The sequence below is a fragment of the Fundulus heteroclitus genome, chromosome 15 (assembly GCF_011125445.2).
Source record: "Fundulus heteroclitus isolate FHET01 chromosome 15, MU-UCD_Fhet_4.1, whole genome shotgun sequence".
Classification (NCBI taxonomy): Eukaryota; Metazoa; Chordata; class Actinopteri; order Cyprinodontiformes; family Fundulidae; genus Fundulus; species Fundulus heteroclitus.
The window spans coordinates 17,778,596-17,801,382 of record NC_046375.1 but is presented as its reverse complement, the minus strand read 5'-3'; the positions used below and the strand labels follow the sequence as shown (position 1 = coordinate 17,801,382).

General features: G+C 39.1%; 1 protein-coding gene and 1 long non-coding RNA gene across 15 annotated transcripts in view; one reads left to right on the top strand and one right to left on the bottom strand.

The window, feature by feature from the left end:
* The first annotated feature begins 10,450 nt into the window (after nucleotides 1-10,450).
* On the top strand, nucleotides 10,451-18,947 carry LOC105937619. Its single transcript, XR_001166955.3, has 3 exons — nucleotides 10,451-10,762; nucleotides 15,195-15,376; nucleotides 17,514-18,947. It is a non-coding gene; the product is annotated as an uncharacterized LOC105937619 (long non-coding RNA).
* epb41l2 (erythrocyte membrane protein band 4.1 like 2) overlaps nucleotides 17,983-22,787 on the bottom strand; it is a 60,848-nt gene continuing 56,043 nt past the window's right edge. For all 14 annotated transcript variants that reach the window (XM_012879024.3, XM_021324766.2, XM_021324769.2 and 11 more), the window contains one exon: nucleotides 17,983-20,912. Coding sequence is in view for 1 of the 14 variants with exons in the window: in XM_021324766.2 (XP_021180441.2) it covers nucleotides 20,907-20,912 (6 nt within the window). In the remaining 13 variants the exon portion in view is untranslated. The remainder of the gene's footprint in view (nucleotides 20,913-22,787) is intronic.

The window sequence follows — 22,787 nt, the reverse complement described above, 5'->3', positions numbered from 1 at the left end:
TTTTCGAGGTAAATCACAAGAATAATTCTGTGATGACTGTTAGTGGTGGTAAAACCATGGACATTATATACGTAGACGTCTCATTACGTGCTGGGGCGCATCCTGCGTCGCCGCCATATTGGATGGGTCTCTCCTACTCAAAGCTGGCATAGGCCACTTTAACCATATTTTCTGCAGGTTACAGTTACAATAACCGAGGATGACTATTCAAAGTAGATCATGTGGTGTACATCCCCATTTTTGGCTAAGATTGGTGAGAACGATGTAGAAACTTAAAAGATGGACCATAATTTTATGCTAATTAGTCTGTTATCACTGTATTTCACAAGTTAAGGCTCAATCAGATTGCCAAATTGACTACCCTAGAGTTACAGGAAAAAAAGCATTTCTGCCAGTGTGTGTGTGTGTGTGTGTGTGTGTGTGTGTGTGTGTGTGTGTGTGTGTGTGTGTGTGTGTGTGTGTGTGTGTGTGTGTGTGTGTGTGTGTGTGTGTGTGTGAACTTTCCAATGGTTCTATAACTCCTGGAAAAAAAGCTAAATTTTTAGCAACACAACCATGACTGCTAATGCAATGAGTCTTTGGATTTATAAGCTATTTTTCTAACTTCCTGTAAAGGCCAGCTGTGGTACAATGCTCAAGTGAGCTTCTAAATATGCAAGAGAAATAAGGGGTCTTTTGCCTTTATATGCATTCTTTTTTTTATTTGTACTTTCCACTGCAACAGTGCACTGCAGAAGATGCAAACAACTATTTGGTCGCATCTTGACTTATTAAAATATATTTAATTTGCTGCTGCTTATGGAAAGCTACTTTTGCGTGAAAGGGAGTGGGTTGTTTGGCAAGCCCATCCCCAGTTATACCAATAATAATATATTCATATGAAAACAGAGTCCTGTTTAACACACCAATGGTTTAGAGCTGCAAAACTCTTTGTATTATGACATATTTAGGTTAGTGTTTTAGTCTGTCAGCCAATGCACAGTATCACAGTAAATCTCTGTCTTAAAGTAAATGTCGCCCGACTTGTTGGACAGAAGGTTTGAATCTCCCTTTTAAAGTCCCAGTTACTATGGAGATGAGCATCATCGGCGACCCTCGACAAAACTTATGCTAAAAAGGCCAAGAGGTTGCTATGACAACTGGAAGCAAAACAAGACAGGGAGGGGGGGGGGGGGGGGGGGGGGCTGGAGAGGGTCTCTTAAAACATTCAAACAAACATATTCACAAAAACACCTCTAGGCACAAACACACAAAAGCAGCAAAGAAAATCGGGCAGGAGAGTGATGAAAATGTGGCAAAATACATGCTGACTTTTTTCTAACCAGTCACTCTGCATCACCATCATCCTAAAGGCATTCCCCTCAGCATGTGCACACCCTCATTCTCACACTATCACACAGTAACATGGTGACAGCCTGCCTGGTGCTTGTTAGAAAATATTCAAACAAATGTTAATTGGGAGTAATATCGAGCTTAGAGGTCCAGCCTGTTATATCAGAAAGAAGCAGTTTGCTCACTGCTGTGTAAAAAAACAAAACGTTTACTTTTAATTCAGGATCTCTCTTAATCCTTCTCCTGTATCTAGCAGTGGTCCTTTTCCCTTGGGGAGCCTTTCCTTTAACCAGCTGAAATTTAATTTAAATCTAATCTTATTCCACCTTTATATAACCAGGGAGATCAGTTTAAAACAAATTCTCATTTACAGTGATGACTTGACCAAGAGGCAGCACACTCTGTAGACCCAAATTATGAACAAAAGAACATGAGACAATGAAATAAAAAAAATGAGTGGATATACCATATATACACACAGAGGAGGACATGTGTTTAGTGCAATGGTCTTGTACTATTGATTGTACAGGAGTCTTTGAAGGAGGCGAGCAAAATGAAAGTAGTGAGTTTTTAGGGCCTGGGGGGTTCAAACATTCACACATTCCCACCCTAATGTCCACGCATGCAGACGCTCATAACCATACACTCAGTCTAATAATAAAACGTTTTACAGAATGTGTGAAAAGGGATTTTAAAAAAAAAATTAACAGTAAGGTAGTTTGCATTGAGCATTGAGTAATGCATTGAGCATCTTCCCTCAATCTAAGGGCCTTATTAACAAGAAGACATTTAAAATGGCCTTTTTTTCATTGAATCAATAAAACACCAGCCCAGTTTGTATTCTGTTACAAATTTACAAACACACTACCGGTTCAACAGGTTCTTGAACCGACGAGAATCCTTTACACTGTCTCTCACTTGCAAATGTGTATTCACACGCTTCGATTTCTCGGGAACTATCTGTTTGGACATCCATGCAAATTGTACAGTTCTGCCACTCGAAGATCTAAATTTATTGAACAGTACTGCAGACTGCTATCTGACTATTTGACTCAAAGATAAGTCCATTAGCTGCTAAGGACCATTTACACACGTAAGCCCCTCAGTGTTGTTCGTTATAGATAAAATAAATAAATAAATAAATGTTTAGAAAGATTATGTCTTGCTGTGTCTGCGTGTTATGGTCAAATGTGTGCATTCTGAGCCAGTGTCTGTCATCTAAAATGTCCTTATTGTAACACATAATGACAATAAAGATCCTCCATTCTTTCAGTTACAATTAGAATAGCAGCTTCAGATTATGTTTTAACATATATTAAAAGTGTTGAATCATCCAAAAAATTTTTTGAATATGTAGAATTCTGAACTATGTTAAGGTCAAACGTACTCCAGATTCCCTGAAAAAGGCCATTTAGCAAGGTATAAACTGGACATGTAAATTAGCAATAGGGCACATGTCCAGGGTGAGGAGTGCAACTGACAGATCACATTTTTCATGTAGTAGTGCGCCCCCCAAACTATAGTGTCCTAGGCAGAGAGCCATATCACAAACCAAACCTGGTAACAGTGATCTGTCAGGTTTTGATGTGGTTTGACTTGTGTTTATTTGGAAAGTGTGTTAAGTCAGTTTTTCTAGGAAACCAAAGACCTTCTAGCAGCCGTAATCCCTGCAGCACGTCTATCACCGAACATCTGACAGACCTCCTGTTAACTGGGTATGTGCGCTAGTGGGAGGATAAAAGACCGAGAAAATGGAGACCACATGTCACCACAAACTGCAATGAGGCACAATGGTGCTTGTTAGGAAAAACCTCATTATGTCCAGTGGAATCCCTTCACATCGACAACTTTTGCTGCTTAAAAGTGAACCACATCCGGAAACGAACATCTGAAAGATTCAAGCTGAAACAACAAGACCGCGGCTGAGGGAGCTCACAGAGACAACAGGATCTGCCTGGAAACAGAAGATAACAAGCTGAGAGACGTAAAAAGCCATCAGCTCCATACACAAATTACCTGTGTGATGATGCAAAGATATCTGATTCCTTTACAGAACGACTGGATGAATACACCAATTCATTATCAGCTGCGTGTTAAACATTAAAGCTGTGATGTATGACTTCAGTTGCAGTTGATACCATCCTTTGTGAAACCACAACACTTAGAAAATGTTATCCTGGGTAAAGATTCACAAAGATCTTCCAGCGCTTTTCTTCGCTGCCTTTTCACCATCCGACAAAAGCACAGAGAATCAATCCAGGCTGTATGTGAAAAGCAACCAATTAATGCATGAAACATGACAGCTTCCAGCAGCGAGCAGAAGTGTTTAGGTTCCTGTGAAACAGGTATAGATACATTTCTTTATTATTAAACTACAACTTCAGCTCAGGTCAGTAATTTGCCTCTATGGGACCATAATAAATACTAAACAAGAATAAGTAGTGGCCATGCTCATCCAATTTTCTTTTGGACCATATGCTTTATAATGTTTGTCCAACTCTGTTTGAAATTTCTATAAGTCTGTAGCTTCCCTTCCCTTTGAAAAGAGGAGCTAAGCTGGACCCTGACCTGCAAGCTTCCCTTTTTTTTCCCCTGATAACCATTTGGTCCAAAGTGCAAAGTGGAAACTGTACAAAAATCCCAAAAATCCGAGCACATATACAGTATATTGTGCTTGTAAACCAGAATGTGTAGTTGTAAATACATGTTTCCACACTGTAAACCAAAATATCAGAGAATTGTATCTTTGTCCTTCCATTGATAAGAATGTCTCTGTGTGGGTTTTTTTTAATAATTACACCAATAACAAACTGTTTAGCAAGCCCCAATTGTTAACTCAAGTTAAAATATTTATTAAGCTCTGATTGCAAATATGAAGCAAAATTTTACAAGTAAAATCCTGCTGGGAGTTGCAACTTATAAATATGAATATTTATCAAAATTGTCTTCCTTTTAGCTGATTGGTCAATGTCATGTCACTCACAAATGTGACAATCCAATCAGAAAACGTATGGGGTTGACTATTGGGGTTGTGTCTACTGAGCTGCAAGAGTATTACAATCTATAGGAGCAATAAGTAAGAAATTTACTGCAAAATTAACCTAAATCATTCTAATTTATCACCTGGGATGGAAGTAACATTCCCTATAAACAATTGGTCCTCTCCATCAGCCATGTCTAAGTCAAGTTTTTCTCCTTTCAAATCTAGAGGCACGGTCCGAACGACTTCGGTTCAGAGTGTCACCTGTTTTTACTTCCCGTTTCCTGAGACAATCATATGAGAGTTCCCAGGGTTCCCAACACAGAGCAGAGCATTTTATCTTGGCAAAAGAGCTGCAGCCTACAAACATGGAAGCCAGTAAGAGAAGTAGACCAGAAATAGAACAGAATACATAATTTTATACCTATCTTGTGTTAGTTAAAATTCTGTGGAGTTTCACAGCAGCAATGGACCGTTTAAAAACGGCATATTAAATTACTGTCAGTGGCCGGCTGTTATACCGATTTGAGACACGCGGTGTCATTATTACTTATTGCTCCTTAAAAGATGGAGGCCGGCGCACTGGTTTAAAACTTCCATCCATCCATCCATCCATTTTCCGACATGGTTATCCCTTTTGAAATCGCGAGGGGTGCTGGTGCCTATCTCCAGCTGCCAATAGGTGAGAGGCGGGGTACACCCTGGACAGGTCGCCAGTCTATCGCAGGGGTTGAAAACTTGATTTTCAAAAAAATACATAATTGGAGAGATTTTGTTGTTCCGTTAAATGACACAGTTATGCCTACTTGAGCAGCAGAAGTACTAGCGCTGTAGAAATGGGACTCCGCCAGTCAGCTGAGCTGAGTTAGGAGATGGTGAGAGCCACATGTAAAGAGACCAGGTTTCGGTTCACTGATGGATGACGCAACCAGATCTGGACCACAGTAAAATGTCCTGATTCTTCAGATGAGGTGGTTTTCTGGTCTGAGAAACCGACATGTCCAGGTTTCCTAAAAACCTTGAATTCTTCCTTTAAATTAACTGGAGAGTTTTGATACATAAACAGGATTTAAAGTAGGTATCTTTGCCTTCACTGATGTAGTTCTAGTGTCTGTTTCATGGTGCAGCTTTTCAGCACGTGATTTAATTTCACAAAGCCATTTTTTTCCATATAAAGGCAATTACTGAACAATTATGAGGGGAAAACTCATGAAACCACTTTAAAACCTTGAAGTGTTTAAATTGAAAGGAGCTGCAGGCTCCATTTTTCCTCTGATATGCCCAAGCAAACCCAATAAAGCCATGCATGGTGATTTATCAGACAACAGACAAACACATAAACAGCAAATGCCTAAACCTAATTAATTCTCCGAACAAACAGCAAGGCAGACACTGAGAAATAAAGATCTATAAACCTGCGCAGAAAGGTGTGTGTGAATCTTCCAGGCTTAGTTTCCCTTCATCAGTCAAAAGGCAGTAAAGGACAGACAGACACACTTCTTCAGAATAAGCCCCCTATCTCTTGATCACACAAAGGCAATCCATTTTATTGATCCTCGCGATGCCGTCACTCAATTAGTGTGCACGGCTCAGTGACCGGCGCTAACTCCTGTGATTTTTACCACCCAAAATCCGCTTTCTCTATGGCGAGAGAAGAGCAGCGCGGCTTTTATTATGAGTTGCTAAGGAGCACTGATCCTGAGCAGTGACAGTAACAAGTTTAAATGCATCTTCCAAGTCCCTGTGGTGGAGATGGTAAATGGTGAATTCAGAGATTTTACTTGCAAGTTTAGAAACCTATCAGGAATGGGCTAAACTAAACATCTGAGGGAGTAATTTGAGACGGAGCTGCATCTTGATAGGACCATTACTTTTCCTCTTAGTTAGGGAACAGGCTGGTCTGAAAACACTTACAGCGATCATTGAAGAAGCCGCTTGTTGTTGTTCACATTTATGCAGAGCTTAGGTCTTTTCATTTGCCGCCGGGTAAAAACAAACATTGATTTCAGTTGTTCACAGATGAAAGACTCGGATAAGTATTTCTAAACTCCTCAAATTTGGCCTCAAAATGATGATAGATCAGTTTTTCGTGCCTGCACAACGCCACCGATGATTAAACCACAGAAGAACCAAACCTTCTGGCTGCTGGAGGAGACTTTGTACTGAGCAAGTCAAACAAATGTCAACCATTTTAACGCTGCCCGTCAGCAGCAATATAGTAGCATTTTAGCAACTGCTTTATTTCTGTTTTCCGCATTCAGAGCACATGCCAGCACTGGTGTAGTAAATTCATAAAACAAAAATGAATTAATGATTTTAGCAATCATCCCAACCTGATGACAAGATTGCAGTCATTCTCCAAAGCTTGTAATGTATACCATTTTTTTTGTTCAATAAATGAGACTATTAGAAATTATTTTAAAACCTTTTCAATCTTTAAATTGATATTAGAGTTTTCTGTTGAAACGAAAAACAAGTTTATGAGCAGGAAAGTTTGAAAAGGTATAAAAATCTGGCTGCATACATATGCACACTCCTTAGCTGATGCCTTTTTTGACTGAGTCAAACACCATGTAGTTAATCTGATTAAATTAAATTCAGCTGTCCTTGTAAGATTTTCCCCACTTTTTTCCTCATTTTCATCCTTTAGCAACTGCTTTTAGTCAAAGTTGTTATGTTAGTTAAAATAGATTAAAATGATCTACAAAAAAAATTCTGCAGCATTATCGACATGCACCCTGTAAAAAGTGACAAGAAATACAAGATTTAAGCCAGGATAATTTCTGAAGAAGCTGCAGGAACTTCTTGCCAGTGTTGACCAGTTCTCATGTGACAACAATATTCTGGATTTGTCTTGACTGGAGGTTTGTGGGATGGAAATCTTTTCTTACCAAGAAAACACGAATCTTCCAACAACCTTATAGAGGAATGTGTGATTGTCTGATGAACCCGAACTTTAACTTTTTGGCCAAATAGCAATCAGTGATATAACAAAGGCCAATAACGCAAAACCTGCCAATGCTGTTACAATGTTTTTGAGCCAATAGCACAACATTTAAGCAATACCTTTTTTTTCTTTTTTGTGTCCTGTCTGGAAATGTAGCATTAAGAATTGTTGTCCTAACGACAAAGAGAGCCCAACAGATTTTACTTTCACAAGTGGAGCCTTACTGCTTTGGCCTTAGTGCTCCGCCTGATTTATATATGCAAGAAGCTTAATAAGATTTTATGCTGGGACTGTTTCATGTTCAACGGACACTGAAACGTGAAGGTTGAAGAGGAGAAAAAGGAGAGAAACAGATGAGACGAAAATGCTAAAAGAGAGAAAAGGTGTAAGACAAAGAGGAGAGGAAAAGGAGAGAGCAATATAACATCCTTGGAGTCTGCTTCTTCACCTGCAAAGGGAGATATGAAAAGAACAGCAAAATCCATCTGATAGAGTATTACTGATAAGGTATTCTCACATTTAGGAGAGTGATGAAAATGTGGCAAAATACATGCTGACTTTTTTCTATCCAGTCACTCTGCATCACCGTCATCCTAAAGGCATTCCCCTCAGCATGTGCACACCCTCATTCTCACACTATCACACAGTAACATGGTGACAGCCTGCCTGGTGCTTGTTAGAAAATATTCAAACAAATGTTAATTGGGAGTAATATCGAGCTTAGAGGTCCAGGCTGTTATGTCAGAAAGAAGCAGTTTGCTCACTGCTGTGTAAAAAAAACGTTTATTTTAAATTCTGGATCTCTCTTAATCCTTCTCCTGTATCTGGCAGTGGTTCTCTTCCCTTGGGGAGCCGTTCCTTTAACCAGCTGAAATTTAATTTAAATCTAATCTTATTCCACCTTTATTTAACCAGGGAGATCAGTTTAAAACAAATTCTCATTTACAGTGATGACTTGACCAAGAGGCAGCACACTCTGCAGACCCAGATTATGAACAAAAGAACATGAGACAATGAAATAAAAAAAATGAGTGGATATACCATATATACACACAGAGGAGGACATGTGTTTAGTGCAATGGTCTTGTACTATAGATTGTACAGGAGTCTTTGAAGGAGGTGAGCGAAATGAAAGTAGTGAGTTTTTAGGGCCTGGGGGTCTGCAAGAAGCTTTATTAGATTTTATACTGGGGCTGTTTCATGTTTAACGGAAACTGAAAGGGGAAGGTAGGAGGTGGGGGGGGGGGGGGGGAGAGAAACAGATGAGATGAAATGCTAAAAGAGAGAAAAGGTGTAAGACAAAGATGAGAGGAAAAGGAGAGAGCAAGATAACATCCTTGGAGTCTGCTTCTTCATCTGCAAAGAGAGATATAAAAAGAACAGCAAAACCAACTGATAAAGTATTACTGATAAGGTATTCTCACATTTAGGCAATACTATATGAAGCCATTTTGTATTGGCTTCAGCTGATAAACACTGAGTAAAAACATAATGGACACATGACCACTGTTCTCTTCCAGTATTCTGGCGCTTCCCACTAAGTGAAACTATGACATTCTCCTAACAGTTATTATCCTATCCATTAAATCAATTTTAGTGACGCCCGATTCGTTTATTTGCTCAATGCATGAGGAGTAAGACATGCACTACACCAGTTTTGATGAACAAACATCACAAAAACTGTAAATAAATATTTAATTTCCATGAGATCCATTGTTATTTCTGTATCCTTACATTATCAGCTCCAGTTATTGCATTTTCAAAAGCTTTGATTAGAATTGTGTTTTATACTTTGGGCTAAATATTATTAAATTGTACTAAATACCTCACTGACAGGAATCAATTCTCAATCTGGTCTACTCCTATAAAGCTAAAAGAAAAAAAAGAAAAAAGAAAATTCATCTCTAAAAAGTTTCAAACTTTGTCAGAAATACCATTTAATTTTCAGCTCCAGCTGAAATTACGGATGTTAGTTGAGATACACACCTACATTTCTTTTTTTTTTTTATTTCCTCGCGTAACTATTTCTAATACAATTAATGTTATTATATTTGTTCAAATCATCTTTATGCTCTGTTTCTTCTTTTGAATAATTTTGTGTAATCTCTTTTTATCTTTTGTGTAATCCCTTGTTAACCACATGCGGAGGCCCTTTATAAGCTCATTGACGTCTTTGCTTCTTTCAGCACTGTCGTTTATTTTAATTGTTTCCTACATGCATTTTAACACTTTGCTAAATAAATACATGTAATTGGATCAAACCCTTTATTACATTATTGGCAAGCTGTTATACTAACTACTGACTTTATTACGTTTAAAATGATCACATTATTGGTTGCTAAAGGGCACAATTTCAACACATATGTTTGCAACAAACTTTGTAAAAAAAACAACAACTACAAAGCAGTAGTTTGTACATACTTATGGTGGTAAATTATGTTTCAACTGAACACAATTGTTTTCCACTTTATAAATTTAAAGGTTTTATTTCATGAAAAATATTTAATCATCAGGCACGTACTATAGTTGACATATTTCAGCTAATATAAAATATAAAGTAATTTACAATTTAGCTTTTCCCCTCATATTTAAACACTGAAAATAATGTCATCACTGTTTATAAAACTTAAAACAAAAGCAGACCTGTCCAGATTGGATAAGGCTTTACAGCAAAGCTGCACAGTGATATGGATTTTATTAACCTTTTGCATAACTTCTGGTATAAAGGTGACTGTAACGTAAAAAGGTGAAACATACATGAAGATGTCCACTGGTGTTGTAATGTTTATGAAATATAAACACCCTAATAAAGAGGTAGTAGTAGGGCTGAACTGAAATAACCATAGATGAGATGTCCATGGAAGAAAAAAGATGTCCAGGCCCTCAGTAATGGCTGATGCAATCGGTTCTGACAGAAAATATAAAGAAAGAAGATTGGGAGGCAAGATAAACTGAAGAATCACATAAAAGGAGGAGCAAAACGAGCTGGAAAAGCATTGGTGTGTTGTTGAGCATTTTATGAGTCAGCGAGTGCAAAGTTCTGAGGTTCAATGGTCGAAGCGTTACTCAGACTCGTCTGCACACATGCACTCAAGGTGATAAATAAATACAAAACACAGGACTCCTTTTCAAATGTGGCTGTTTCAAAGGACGCTGAAGTTTGGGGGGGGATCGCCGCACAATATGTCCATGTTGCCAACAAACACACGGGTCAGGCCACAAGAGCTAATCTTCTTACTAATCACAAGGTTTGACCGTTAAACAGAACAAAGTTCACGCTGACAACAGTGGGAGAGCGGCAGAGCGTCGAGAACGGTAGCAGATAGGATCAAAAAGAGAGAGAACAGGGAAAAAGACGAGATCTCAGAGCAAGAATGCCCTTTTCTCCTTATTTTTTTGGAAACTTGCCGTCATGGTTAGACTTTAAAGGTTTCTTTGTGGGCTAACTATTTACACCAGGAAGGACAGCATACACATCGACACGATGATGGATCCTGAAAACTGTGAGTTTATTCCTTAAGTTTCACGTCCAACAATTACAAGAGAGCGGCTCCTGGTTTTGGTGCGAGCGCGTTCTGGATGTGCACGAGAATGTCCATTTTCATTTGCTTCTCTCTATTTTTAACCGCCGTTGGCTTTTGTCACCAGATGCCAGCGTGTGAAAAACAGACTAATTTCATGGCGGTTTGCTCCAGGAACAAGAGTGTAATTTAAATTCAGATCATAAGTGCACTTTCCGAAGCAGGCTGTAATTTAGCAGGTAGAAATGCGACCCAGAAATAACTAGCAACGCCACGGCTCTGTGCCACTTGAGTCAGTCTAAATCCTGCATGGGGGTGGTTGTTGCAAATCGACGGGACTGTAAAAGTTCTGGGATTCGTGTGGAGAAACGCACGCTTCTAGGTTTATGCGTCAGGCGGTCCATTCTGACGTTAAATGACACACAATGACAGTTTGACATTTGCTGTGAAACCAGAAAAAAGATGAAATTTTTTAAACTCCAACACCAGAAACTGTTCCCATCGTGGCTCAGAAAACTGATGGAAAAGAAACTTTGTCATATAAAGATAAAGCATGTCCTCTTTCAAGTGTATTTTGTATGTTTCAGAAAATTCTGTTCATCAAAAAACACAACCTATGATTTAATAACGTGTAAAATGACCTTTGACAGCAGTACTCATCTGCTGTATGAATTTATCAGTTCACTGGTCGACCACCCAAAGTGTTTTCCTGAGGTTGAAAACACCAAACCAGATTAATAACTCATTAAAACAATTATACAGGATGAGAAACTGAAGAAAAGCTGTCAGGTTTAGAGAAACCACCAGAGAGAAATACAAAAAAACTCCAATAAAGTTCTAAAAACATAAAAAAATACACATAGGAATACATCCCTGTATATATTTTTAAAAATAAATTCTAAATTCAATTCTGCGCGATCTGAGCAGCTGACATGTGGCCTCAAGACTCGACCAAACCATCAGCCTTCCTCTGCCATGCTTGGTAGTAAACATCTGTTTCAAATCAGCCATACGTTTTCTTTTTTTTTTATTTCTAACTGTATAGTTATAAACTTTAAATTTAACATGCTAAACAAGGCCTAAAGAGTCTGAGGTGGAGCTTTTTGGAGTTCAGTAGTTTCTCTGAGAAATTCACCATCTGACTTTGGGGTTAATTGTTTTAGATTGCAAATCATTTAGTTATAACTATGGAACGATGGGCTTCACATTATTTTACAAAGCATACGACTCTTCATAAATTACCAGACAATAAAAATCACTTCTCAGAGGGCCAACGCCGCAGCCTCCATAGAGGCAATCACATTTGTTGGAAAACAATTTAAGCAAGTGCTTTGATTGGCTGCTAGTTTCCCTCTTAAATCCTGATGAAGGTGAAATTCTGCAGTTTTTCAGGCAAGGATTTATATTCAGGCTTCGTTTGCTGTTGAATAAATAAGGACACCGGAGAGTCTGATGGGTGTTTTTGTTCATTTTAGATTAGATTTTTATCATCTTAAAACCTGCTGAAGACCAGATAATTTCCACCATGCCCTGATGCGTGTCGCCGTGGGTTTGCCTTCCCTTTACCATGATTATATCTTCCTGTTATTCATGGGCATGATACGCTCACAACTCCTCTCTCTCTCTCTCTCTCTCTCTCTTTGCATCAACACATTATTTATTTTTACAGTTGCAGATTATTTTGCGGCTGATGAGACGGCTTAGTTAGTACCTATCATGTGAAGGCGGTGTTTACAGTAGCCGTACGGCTCGACTCTGCCAGTCTCTCCCTGATCAAAGCAGCTCCCCTGACTTCAAATGGCTTCTTTGAGCCGTTTGCCCAGCTTCAGCCTGACTGAACATAGCAGATTAACCAAAAGAACCCAAGCACTGTGAAAGATTGGGCTGCATTTACCTGTCAGCTGGAGGTCTTACGGGTAAATAATGCAACAGGCAGATTTTTATTCATGTACTTACAGAGACCCAGCGGACTTTTAAGGCTGTGGGTTTCTTTTACATCATGATTGCGTCTCTTGCAGCAGGGTCGGGCACAGAAATCGCAGCGTGCTACCAGCGTTGGGAGAGGGCTCCGTTACAAGGCGAGCCATGCTGTTTTTTTTTTTTTTAAGCTAACCCAAACCAGGTGATTCTACAAATTCAGACGGTTCGCTGCTGCTCTGAGAGCTGCGGCACACGTGCCCGTTGAATGAGGCAGAGGGATGTGGTGACAGATGGGCTGGAGATGAACACAGTGCATGGATATACCATTTGTGTCCAAGAACATTCAAAGCGTGAGGATCATACAAATTAGGGGGGGGAAAAAAACAACAAAAACATGAACAGTTGTAGATGATTTTCATCAAATGGGAGGGGAAAAAGTGCACAAAGATGTAACTTCCCCTCTGCTTCTCATAAAGTCATGTAGAAAAGAACATGTTGGGGTGGGGGGGGGGGGAACCTCACTTAGGTTTTTGTTCCTGAAGTTTAACTTTAAATTAACTAAAGTAAATAAATACTGTCTCAGGAAGACAAAAACACATGGCCTATCACACCATGCTATTCCGCACACAAACACAGGCAGACGTTAAGGGTGTAAATTGACAACCTTTCTCCTTAAACTGCATGCATGAAGAGCTGCTAGTTAAATGCATTCATTAACACTATTGGCAGGACCTGTGACTTCCCTTTACAAAAGCCCACTTTACACTCCTGCAATATCCAGACACCGTTTAAAAGTTCCTCAGTAGCATGAGGGTTGGGTTTTGCTGACTTAGCTCATTCAGTGCCTGAATAACTTAAGAGTGATGAGATGCCTTATAACTCATCCCCAACAGCTTCACTGTCTTAAAAAGATTTCTTTAAAGCAAAAGCTCTTTTTCAGGGTATACTCCCATGCAAAGTTATTAGCCATATAGCTACTCAGTGTGGCGCCATTATTACTTTGCATCATAATTACTACATAAGTAACTAAATTACTTAATAATAATAATAATAATAATACATTTTATTTAAAAGGCGCCTTTCTGGACACTCAAGGTCACCGTACAGAAGGGTAAACAACATACTTCAATATACTGCAATACTCTAAGAAGTATGCACTTAGGTGCATACTTCTTAGAGTATTGCACCTAAAGGACCAGATGACCAGATTATCAAAAACTTTAAACTGTGAGGATCAAAAGCAGCAAAGAGGGTTTCAGGATGTCCAGAAATGTCGAGCAGTGGTGCAAACACCAGCACTGTCTCCAGCTGAGGACAGCAGGGCAGAAAGGGGCTGCCACCAGTGCAGAGCTTGGTAAGTGTGATAAGCAGGAGAACTTGAGTGCAACTGCACACACAATAAGGTAAAGTGCTCTGGACAGGAAAACTCTCTATGCCTACAGACTGAAATCTGCCAATAATAAGAACCACTGGCACAGTGAAGTGCAGACCAGCTTCTCATCCAACTAAGTGCACTAAAGAACACTGCAATGCTTAAAGCATGACATCAAAACATCCTTCAAGAGCAACTTATTCATACACATTTTGGCGATAAGATGTAGGTTTTCCAGTTAAATTGGCAAAAATATGTTACAAAAGTTTATAAAGGGGGGAGTGGAATCAGCAAATGGTGATCATGGTAAAGAACAGGCGTGCACAATGGAGTGCAAACGAACCCAAAAACAGAAAGAGAACAAAGGAAAGGAGGGAGGAAGGAGACAAGGAAAAAAAATAGGACGCAGGAAGGAAATAAAGGAGGGAAGAAACTAAGGTAGGACACAGATGGAAAGAAGGAAGAACAAAAGAGAGGTAGGACACAAGGGAGTAAGAAAGAAAGAAGAAAGACATTACATTTAGAAAGTGGACTGAGGAGTAAAGTCTGAAAAGAAAAACATTTCTCCATCTCCAATTCTCCATGTTATCCAGATCTGGAAAACAGTAAAATCAAATCCCAAACTTTTCCAGACCTTTCCAGACTACATAGGAACCTGGAGAATGGTTCACCCTCAGTCAGAATGAGGCCCCTTTGATGTCCAATAAGATCAATTAACACTGGTAATGGTGACACGGTTACTAATAGAAACCTTTGAAATGTGTGACATGTTTAAGCTGCAAAACATTAAAAAAAACAAAACAAAAAAAAAAAAAAACACTAAAATATCAGCAATGATGATGGAGAAGGAAATGTTCCTGCTCATCAGGTTAGGGAAGGTTGTGGGGTCGTTATGTAGCCAAAAACCACTAAAAATGAGTTACCAAGCTGCACAGAAGTCCCTTTCGTTGGGACCAGTGGCTAGCTTAATCTAGCTCAGCAACAATATGTGAACGCAAATGTATCCTTATACCAATATGTCTACAATACATTAGAAATGAACACATTTTGTTACATGTCGGATGTTGCTTCAAGAATAACTGCCACATCAGCCCTGACATCCTCTCCTCTCTTCTCATCTAGAACAGGCATGGAGGTCCTGAGTGGCCCCTGGGCTGATCTGGCCCTCTTCCTGCGACAAACTGTCACACTCACAAACAGAGACAGCTTTCTTCCTCTCTGGCTCTTTGGATTGCTGCTATTCCTGTCAGTCTGTCTCCTGCTGCTGCAACTAATTATCTACTTCAGCTGGAAACTCAGACAAGGTGGGCACGGTTTCAAGTTTTCATGTCGAGTAATCCAGATTACTCAGTATGTTATGCTTAATATGTCAGAACGCAGCTAAACAGACATTGCAGCAGGACGCCTTCAGGGTCAAACTTTTATTCGATTCCAAAACGAGAAGCAGCCAATGACAACAATGTGCAAAAACAATTTCCAGCTCCCTAACAGCATCCAAACACTCACACATATACACACTGCAGGCCAGGGATTACTTATACCTCTAGATTTTTATAGCTTTATATAGCAGCTCATGTCGCCTGCGGCTACAGGCAAAATATCTTTGGGTCCTGAGTAAGCTACATCCATAGAAAAAAAAAAAAGTAAAAATGGCCAAAATTGGCTCCTGAGGGAAAGAAATAAAACGAATTTCAGCAAAATGACATTTTTTTGGGTTAAATCTAAATTTAACCATGAAGATACAGATCATTAAGATGGTTACGCAACTGTGGTCCTGCTGTGTTGTGTGTATGTATCCGAACCAAACAGTGGGAAGTATGGAGGAGAGCAGCCGTCTGTATTGTTTAAAATTCAGAAAAGGCAGTTTTTCTTTCATATGCATGCTTTGTACGACCCCGGCACAAATGCTGCTCTGCAAAATTAGCCTGAGTCCCTTTGTTCTTTGTGCAGACATGAAACCCAGGCAGACGCATTCAGTCATCCACAGCCAATAAATACAACCATTTGTCTACTTTGACCATCTGATCCTGCTCTTAATGGGTTTATAGGAAAAGTGCCCAATTATATAAGCAATAGCAATGAAGTAAACAAGCAGGTGCAAGGGTGTTTTCGTCTCTTGCGTCATTCTTTTTAAAGATACCCAGAGTACACCAGCTTGAATCAGTTCATAAGTTAGCCAATGGTAGGATATTAAATCTCGTCATCTGCTGTTTATGCTGGAAGCAGTCATAATCAGTTACAGCAGCTCAATCCTGCAGTTTACAGCCGTTCAGTGATAATCAATTAAATATGGCTGTCATGTCTCATTTCACTGATATTAGCAAAACATCCACCCATCTGTGCTTATAGAAAAAAAAATCATTTGGTGGTTCATGTGATTTAAATAAACAATTTTTTTTTTATTTATTTTTTTAGAAAAACTGCCATTTTTGGTGAAGGGGAGGTCATTGTCTACTTTTCCTAACGGACTATAAAAAAGTGCTAATTTGAAAAATGTTTCGTTTTGGATTAGGGCAGGAGTGTCAAAACTTTTTGTGACATGGGCCAAAGTTGTCAAGTTAAAGGTCTAGCAGGCCAAAAGAAAAGTTTTTTTAACCAAAACTCTACAATAAACTAAGCATTCATTCTTTTGTTAACCACTTAGTATTTTAACTAAACAAGTAAAATAGTCAGTTTTTTTGTAGCAATGGGATGTAGCTTTTAAATCGCTATAGATCCAAAGTTTACAACACATCTGCCTCATTTAAATATAGGCATCAAGTCTGCATTTGTTTGGCCTAGATTAATAAATAAGAGTAAGTAGAGTATAATTTACTACAAAATTAAAGGGAATGCAAAAAGCATGGTTATTAAGAGACAATTTAAGGAAATTCAAACACAACCTAACATTTCAGGTTGTAAGATTAGAGAATAAGTCTGCACAAATTAACGACACAAGGGTATCACAGACGCTCAAACCCATCCCACAAACAAAAAACTAAATATATGTAATTTAGCAGAAGATGAAACGTAAAGTTACAAATTTAAAGTAAAAGAGCTAACCTGTGAGCTAACTTGAAACTAGTTTTAAAGCTAGCAAGCATTTACTTCATAGACCAGTATGGAAAACTGAGAAAATTGTTTAATTTCCTATTACCTATTAATCTGCTTGAATAATTTAACTCACAATTCATAAATAATTAAACAATACATATATTATTCTGAGTACTTCAGTAGAGCTTGCAATGCAGTTTTGAAAATCATGGTCAGTTGATATCAGGTTACAGAAAATTTCTTTATTTAAGCAGAAGGATTTCAGTTTTATGCCATTAAGATGAACAGCATTCTCCAATTATCAATGCTGTATAAAACTTGCATTAAGCTAATATTTTCTTGTACTTTTTTTTTTTTTTTTTTTTTTTACTATGACCATGATCATTTTTTGGCCCTTTTCCTCCACAGCTGAGGCGGATCTGTCCAGGTTGGAGCAGGACCAAAGTGCCTTCCAGAGGCAGAGGCACAGAAGTGCAGATCTGACGAGGAGAAGTGTCGGACCACGTTCATATACCTAACGAGAATCATAAAAACCGAAGGACACATTTAAACTTCTCTACACTGGTATAACTTGTACTTTTATGAACACTGGAAAGATCTTCAAATGTGAAAGAACTCCTCTGATGGTACCACATAAAATCCTCAGAGCAACCCAGCATCATCCATCAAGGATATGCTTGTTTAAAATGAAAATCTAACATCTCATATGTGAAAAAACACATAAGCCTACTGCAAAATTAAATATCTTTTGTATTTTACTGTTTGATTTTAACTGGGTAGGTTACACTGTTCTCAACTTGTGCAGATCGGCTTACTGCGTTAACTCTTAGTATCAATAAAATAAGTGCATGAAAAAAAAAGGAGGCGACTGGAAATGTTTCAGAGTATAACAATTGTTTATTTGAACAGTGTTACAAAGGGGGCAAGGAGTGGCTGCGTGTGGGGAGACACAACACAATTATGCATCTAGACAAAAGAATCTACCAGTGATGTGTTGTCAACAGGAGGCAAAGAGGTGGCTGGTTAATTTCTCCAAAATGTGCTTTCTTTATAAAAAGTGTTTTGGACAGAATATTTGTCTTGTTGGATGAAATACAAAAATTGTGCTGTTACTGTCAAAAATGAAGAATAAAGCCTGAGATCGAAGCATTAAGAATATACTTTTCCTCCAACAACAATTTGATTATAAAACATTGCTTCGTTAATGAGCTTTCAGTTTAATGTTAAAAACTCCTGACAAATTTAAAATCAGCTGTCGCCAGCTTTTGGAGATCAAAGCGTAAGTTATAATCGCCATTTAAAATTTTGTGTCATTAAAAGCTACAAACATTTTGGAAAAGTCAACCTCGCGGCCCCAAAGCTCCTGTGATTGGTTCGAGAGAGCCCAGAACCCCCAAGCAGAGAAAAAGCTGGCCAGAAACGTTCATCTGTAGTGGTTTTTCTTCATTAACAAAATACACAGTGGCAATATTACAAATAAGCAGGAAGGTGGAGCAACACACCCCACCCTCCAACTTCTAGACCAGTTTCACAGAGAAAACAGAGACTGAGAGGCTCCACAGATACAGCTGACGTGGCATTGCAGATTCTTTTAAATGGGATTTTCCTATCTGGAACAGCGGTGGCTTCCAAAGCTGCCTAGAGATGGAAAAGTAAGATTTTTCTCTCCTTCTGTTTCGCAAGAGGATAAGAAGTTAAAGCTTCCTCCTCCTCGGTGGAATGTCATTTAGCTGCATAGTAGAAGTAAGACCTGTGTTTAGAAAGCTTTCTCTTTGCAGTCCACTGGACATGTTTCCAGACTGGATGTTTATAAAAACGTATCACTTTAAATAAACGTAATAATAAAAAAAAAATGTTTAACTAAAGTTTGGAGGAATGTGTTTTCTCAGAAATAAACAAAACTTTCTTTCAGCTTGTCGTGATAAAAATGGCGAAGTTTGGTGTCATTTTTGCAAAAACGTGAAAAGATCCATTATGAGCTTCCACTTCAGGTCCTCCAACATGCTTCCCTTCATGCCGCGTTATACTGTTGTGTTGTACCAATTGTTTTACCCCTCTAGCATGTCGTGCAACTGATAACACACTTGGATAGAGCGGAAAATTTGGTTGCACAAAAAACATGTCACAATACAGCCGGCGACATGATGACGTCACATGAGACAGTGTCCTACCACAGCAGCGTCCTACTCTAGACTGGTCAAACGTCGACAGGAAAAAAACAAAAGCGTGAAGCATGCTTGATTTGACCCCGCGTGTGCCTTCTCGTCTTAAACTAGTCTGGCGTGTAGCAGGATATGAGAAGCGGCCGGGGCGTGAACAGTGAACAACTACGACAACAAACAGATTTGCAGTTTATAGCGATTGGCGGAAAAGTCGCATTCGTCTGAAACTGGGACAGAACTGGTTTCGAGTCGTCCTCGTTTTGGTACCTTCGCTCCTCTGAATAATTTAAAATGAAAGGAAGTTCTGCATGAAGTTCTAGTCGTCAGGCTGGACCCCTGCACAGAGTAAGGCCAACTTGTATCCGTGCTCCAATTGCTTGTCATTCCCGAGGTATTGGTTGGCACTCTCCCAATTATCACCCAGTTTACCAGTCGTCCCTCCCAGTAAAATGTCAGTTTAATCTCCCATGCTCCCCTGGGGCCCATTAGGAATGGTTAGTGTTGAACAGTGGTAGGACCCAAGGAGGCAATTAAGTCACTGAAAAAGCTGCTCGTATTTTTATAAACTTTTTTGTTGTTGTTGTTGTATCGACCAGCGTCCAAGTCTGTTTATTTTCAGCTGCGAATCCTTTCAGTGTAGATTTTAAACGATTGTAAAAACCATCACATTTTGCTTTTTAAGCTCATGTAATTTCTCACCATCCCTCCGTTGTCACCAAACGTCGGTGATAAAAAACGTCGCCTTGTGTCAGTGAAGTAAAATCGGGAACTGAACTGAAGATGAACTTACTCAGCAGCTGGCAACACAAGGAATGTGGATGAATAGCTACATTTAAAACAAACAATTAAACAAAAAAAAAAACCTGGATGACTTACTGCAATATGCCAGTTACAGCTCCCTCCTCTGCGTAATTAATTCAAAGCAGTAATGTGAAATAGCTTGTGTCTATTAAGTGTTTTAAAATGTAAAAAAAATAAAAATTAAAAACAGAACAGGTTTGTTTTCATTTGCTTCAAATCGGATTAACGACTTAAATATTTTTCTGTGCATTTACACAATTTTAAAAAGGGGAAATGGGAGCCGTAATTCATATAGACACATTTTTAAAGTAATCCACAAAAATAAGTGTCTCTTGAGACCAAAATAATCCGGATCTATTTTCCGTCTGAAGCCATCAACTTTTTGACGTCGGCGTCATTTTTTAGACATTTTAGAGTCTTTCTGATATAAGATTAGAGACATAGATTAAGTATTCGATCTCATGCGTGTTGGTGATCAGCAAATGCCTAATTTGATATTTGCAACACGCCACAGACACTATATTCTCTCTTTTTTTGTAAAACAGGTAAAGAAAACGCTCCAATATAAAAGAATAGAAGCTACAAATGTTAAGCTAAAGTGGTTCTTTTTGCTCCTTCAGACAGAGGGAGGGGATTGTTCCCCCTCTTTTTGCAATGAGGGACTGAAATGCACCAAAACAAGTGTCTGAAAGACCATCTGGAATGAGAGCGACATCTTCCATCCTCCCCCTCGGCTGAACCTCGTCTTCCTCCTGTCATCCAGCTCCTCTTCCTCTCTCCTTTTGGTGGTCCAGGCTGGTCGTTGTAGAGCGATGAAGATGTTGTCACTGCAGGTCTTTCAGTTCTGAAAAGCAGATTGGGGGCAATCAGCCTGCAGCTCTGTGGTGCTCAGAAATTTACAGCCTCCTTTCTCAAAATACACCTTTTTTTTTTTTTTTTTTTCCCCCCTCACACCCACAGACCTCCACTGTTATTCCACTTTAAACTACAGCACAATTCACCGTTACTGGTAAAGATGTGTAATTTCAGACAATTAAATATGTTATAATTTCAGTCGGAGAAACCCTACTTTTTCAGGAAGAAAAAATGTTTTAAACTCAGGAGAAAATAAATGCAACTTAAATATTGAATCATTTTATGCTATTAAAAATATTTATACTAAGTAATACTGAGCCTTGCAACAACAATTAGGCTATCAACATGCCAAATGGTAATTTGGGAAGTGGACTACAAGGAAAAAAAAGCCCTTTCTCTCCTCCCATCACAAACCGGTAAGTTCTTTTTCTTATTTTTTCCAAGCTCCTCAACAGAAAAACAACACAAATTGCCGCTGAAGTCAGAGTTTCAAGTGGGAAAGTCAGAGCTTGCTGATCAGCCCCGGGTCTAGTAGCCAATACAGCCGCCACACAAACAGAATGTGCTAAAACTTGCTGGTATAAATAAACTATTAGCTCTTCTGTTGGTTTGCGTCTCACTGGTGGCACACACCGAGCTGTAAAATATCTATTTGCGAACATTTTTCATTAGCATTTGAACACAAATTGGAGAGAAACATGCTGTTGTTGTGTTGTATTGCTGATAATAGTTAGCACCAACACAAATAGAAAATTACACAGTTTTCAGGCTGGCAATCTGAAGGCTTTCAACTCAGGTGTGACTTTTTTTCCCCCCCAAGCTTCGGATAAAAATCGAAAGCAGCATCGAACTGAGCAGGGAAGTTGAACAAAAATGAATATGTTGATGAATGAGTATGCCTTCTGTTGCCTACAGCCAATTTCTCCTCCAAAGGCCCTGGGAACCTCATCACAGCACATAGCATCACAAACTCTTTAAGATACCAGGACATCTTAAATGAAAATCTGGACTCTAACAGTATACTGAAATACAGAATCCCACATAAGTGAATACACTCCTCGCATCTTTGCAAATATTTGATTATATCTTTTCATGGGAAAACTCTGAAGATATGAGACTTTGCCTCAATGTAAAGTAGTGAGCATACAGCTTGTATTACAGTATAAATTTGCTGCTCCCCTCAAAATAACGCAAAAAGCACAGCCATTAATGTCTAAACTGACCACCATGTTTGATTCTAGGCAAGACACACAGGTCTTTGTAATCCTCACCTGGCTGCTGCCACACACGCATGATCCTATCTGAAGGAAACACGTTTATCTTGGTCTCATCAGACCGCAGAAAATGGTTCCAGTGATTAATTGCCCTTAGTCGGTCTGTCTTCAGCAAATAAGTTGCTGTCTTTTTCTGTGCATCATCTCTACATCTCTACAACTCTTCATGTGGGGCAACACTTCTCTTTGTAGGATCTACAGAGAGAGGTGCCATGTTGACATTCCAGTGACCGGGGAGAGTGTTAACATCAAACTCGACACACCTGCTCCCCGTTCACACCTGAGACCTTGTAGCGCCATGAGGTCACATGACACCAAGGAAAGAAAGGGGCTAACTGGGGACAACTTGGACATTTCACTTTGGGGCTGTACGGTTTAGACAGTAATTGCTGTGTTTACTTATTTAGGTGTGAAATCTCATCTACACTGTTATACGAGCTGTATACTGACTACAAACTGCATCAGTGTCGTTTCTACACTGTTGTCTAAACTCCAGACGTAGATCCTATATAAAACCCGGGGCTGAGCTAAAGAGAAGACAGCAGGACTCAGGAAGATCTAGAGAAATTATGGAAACGGGAATGGCCTAA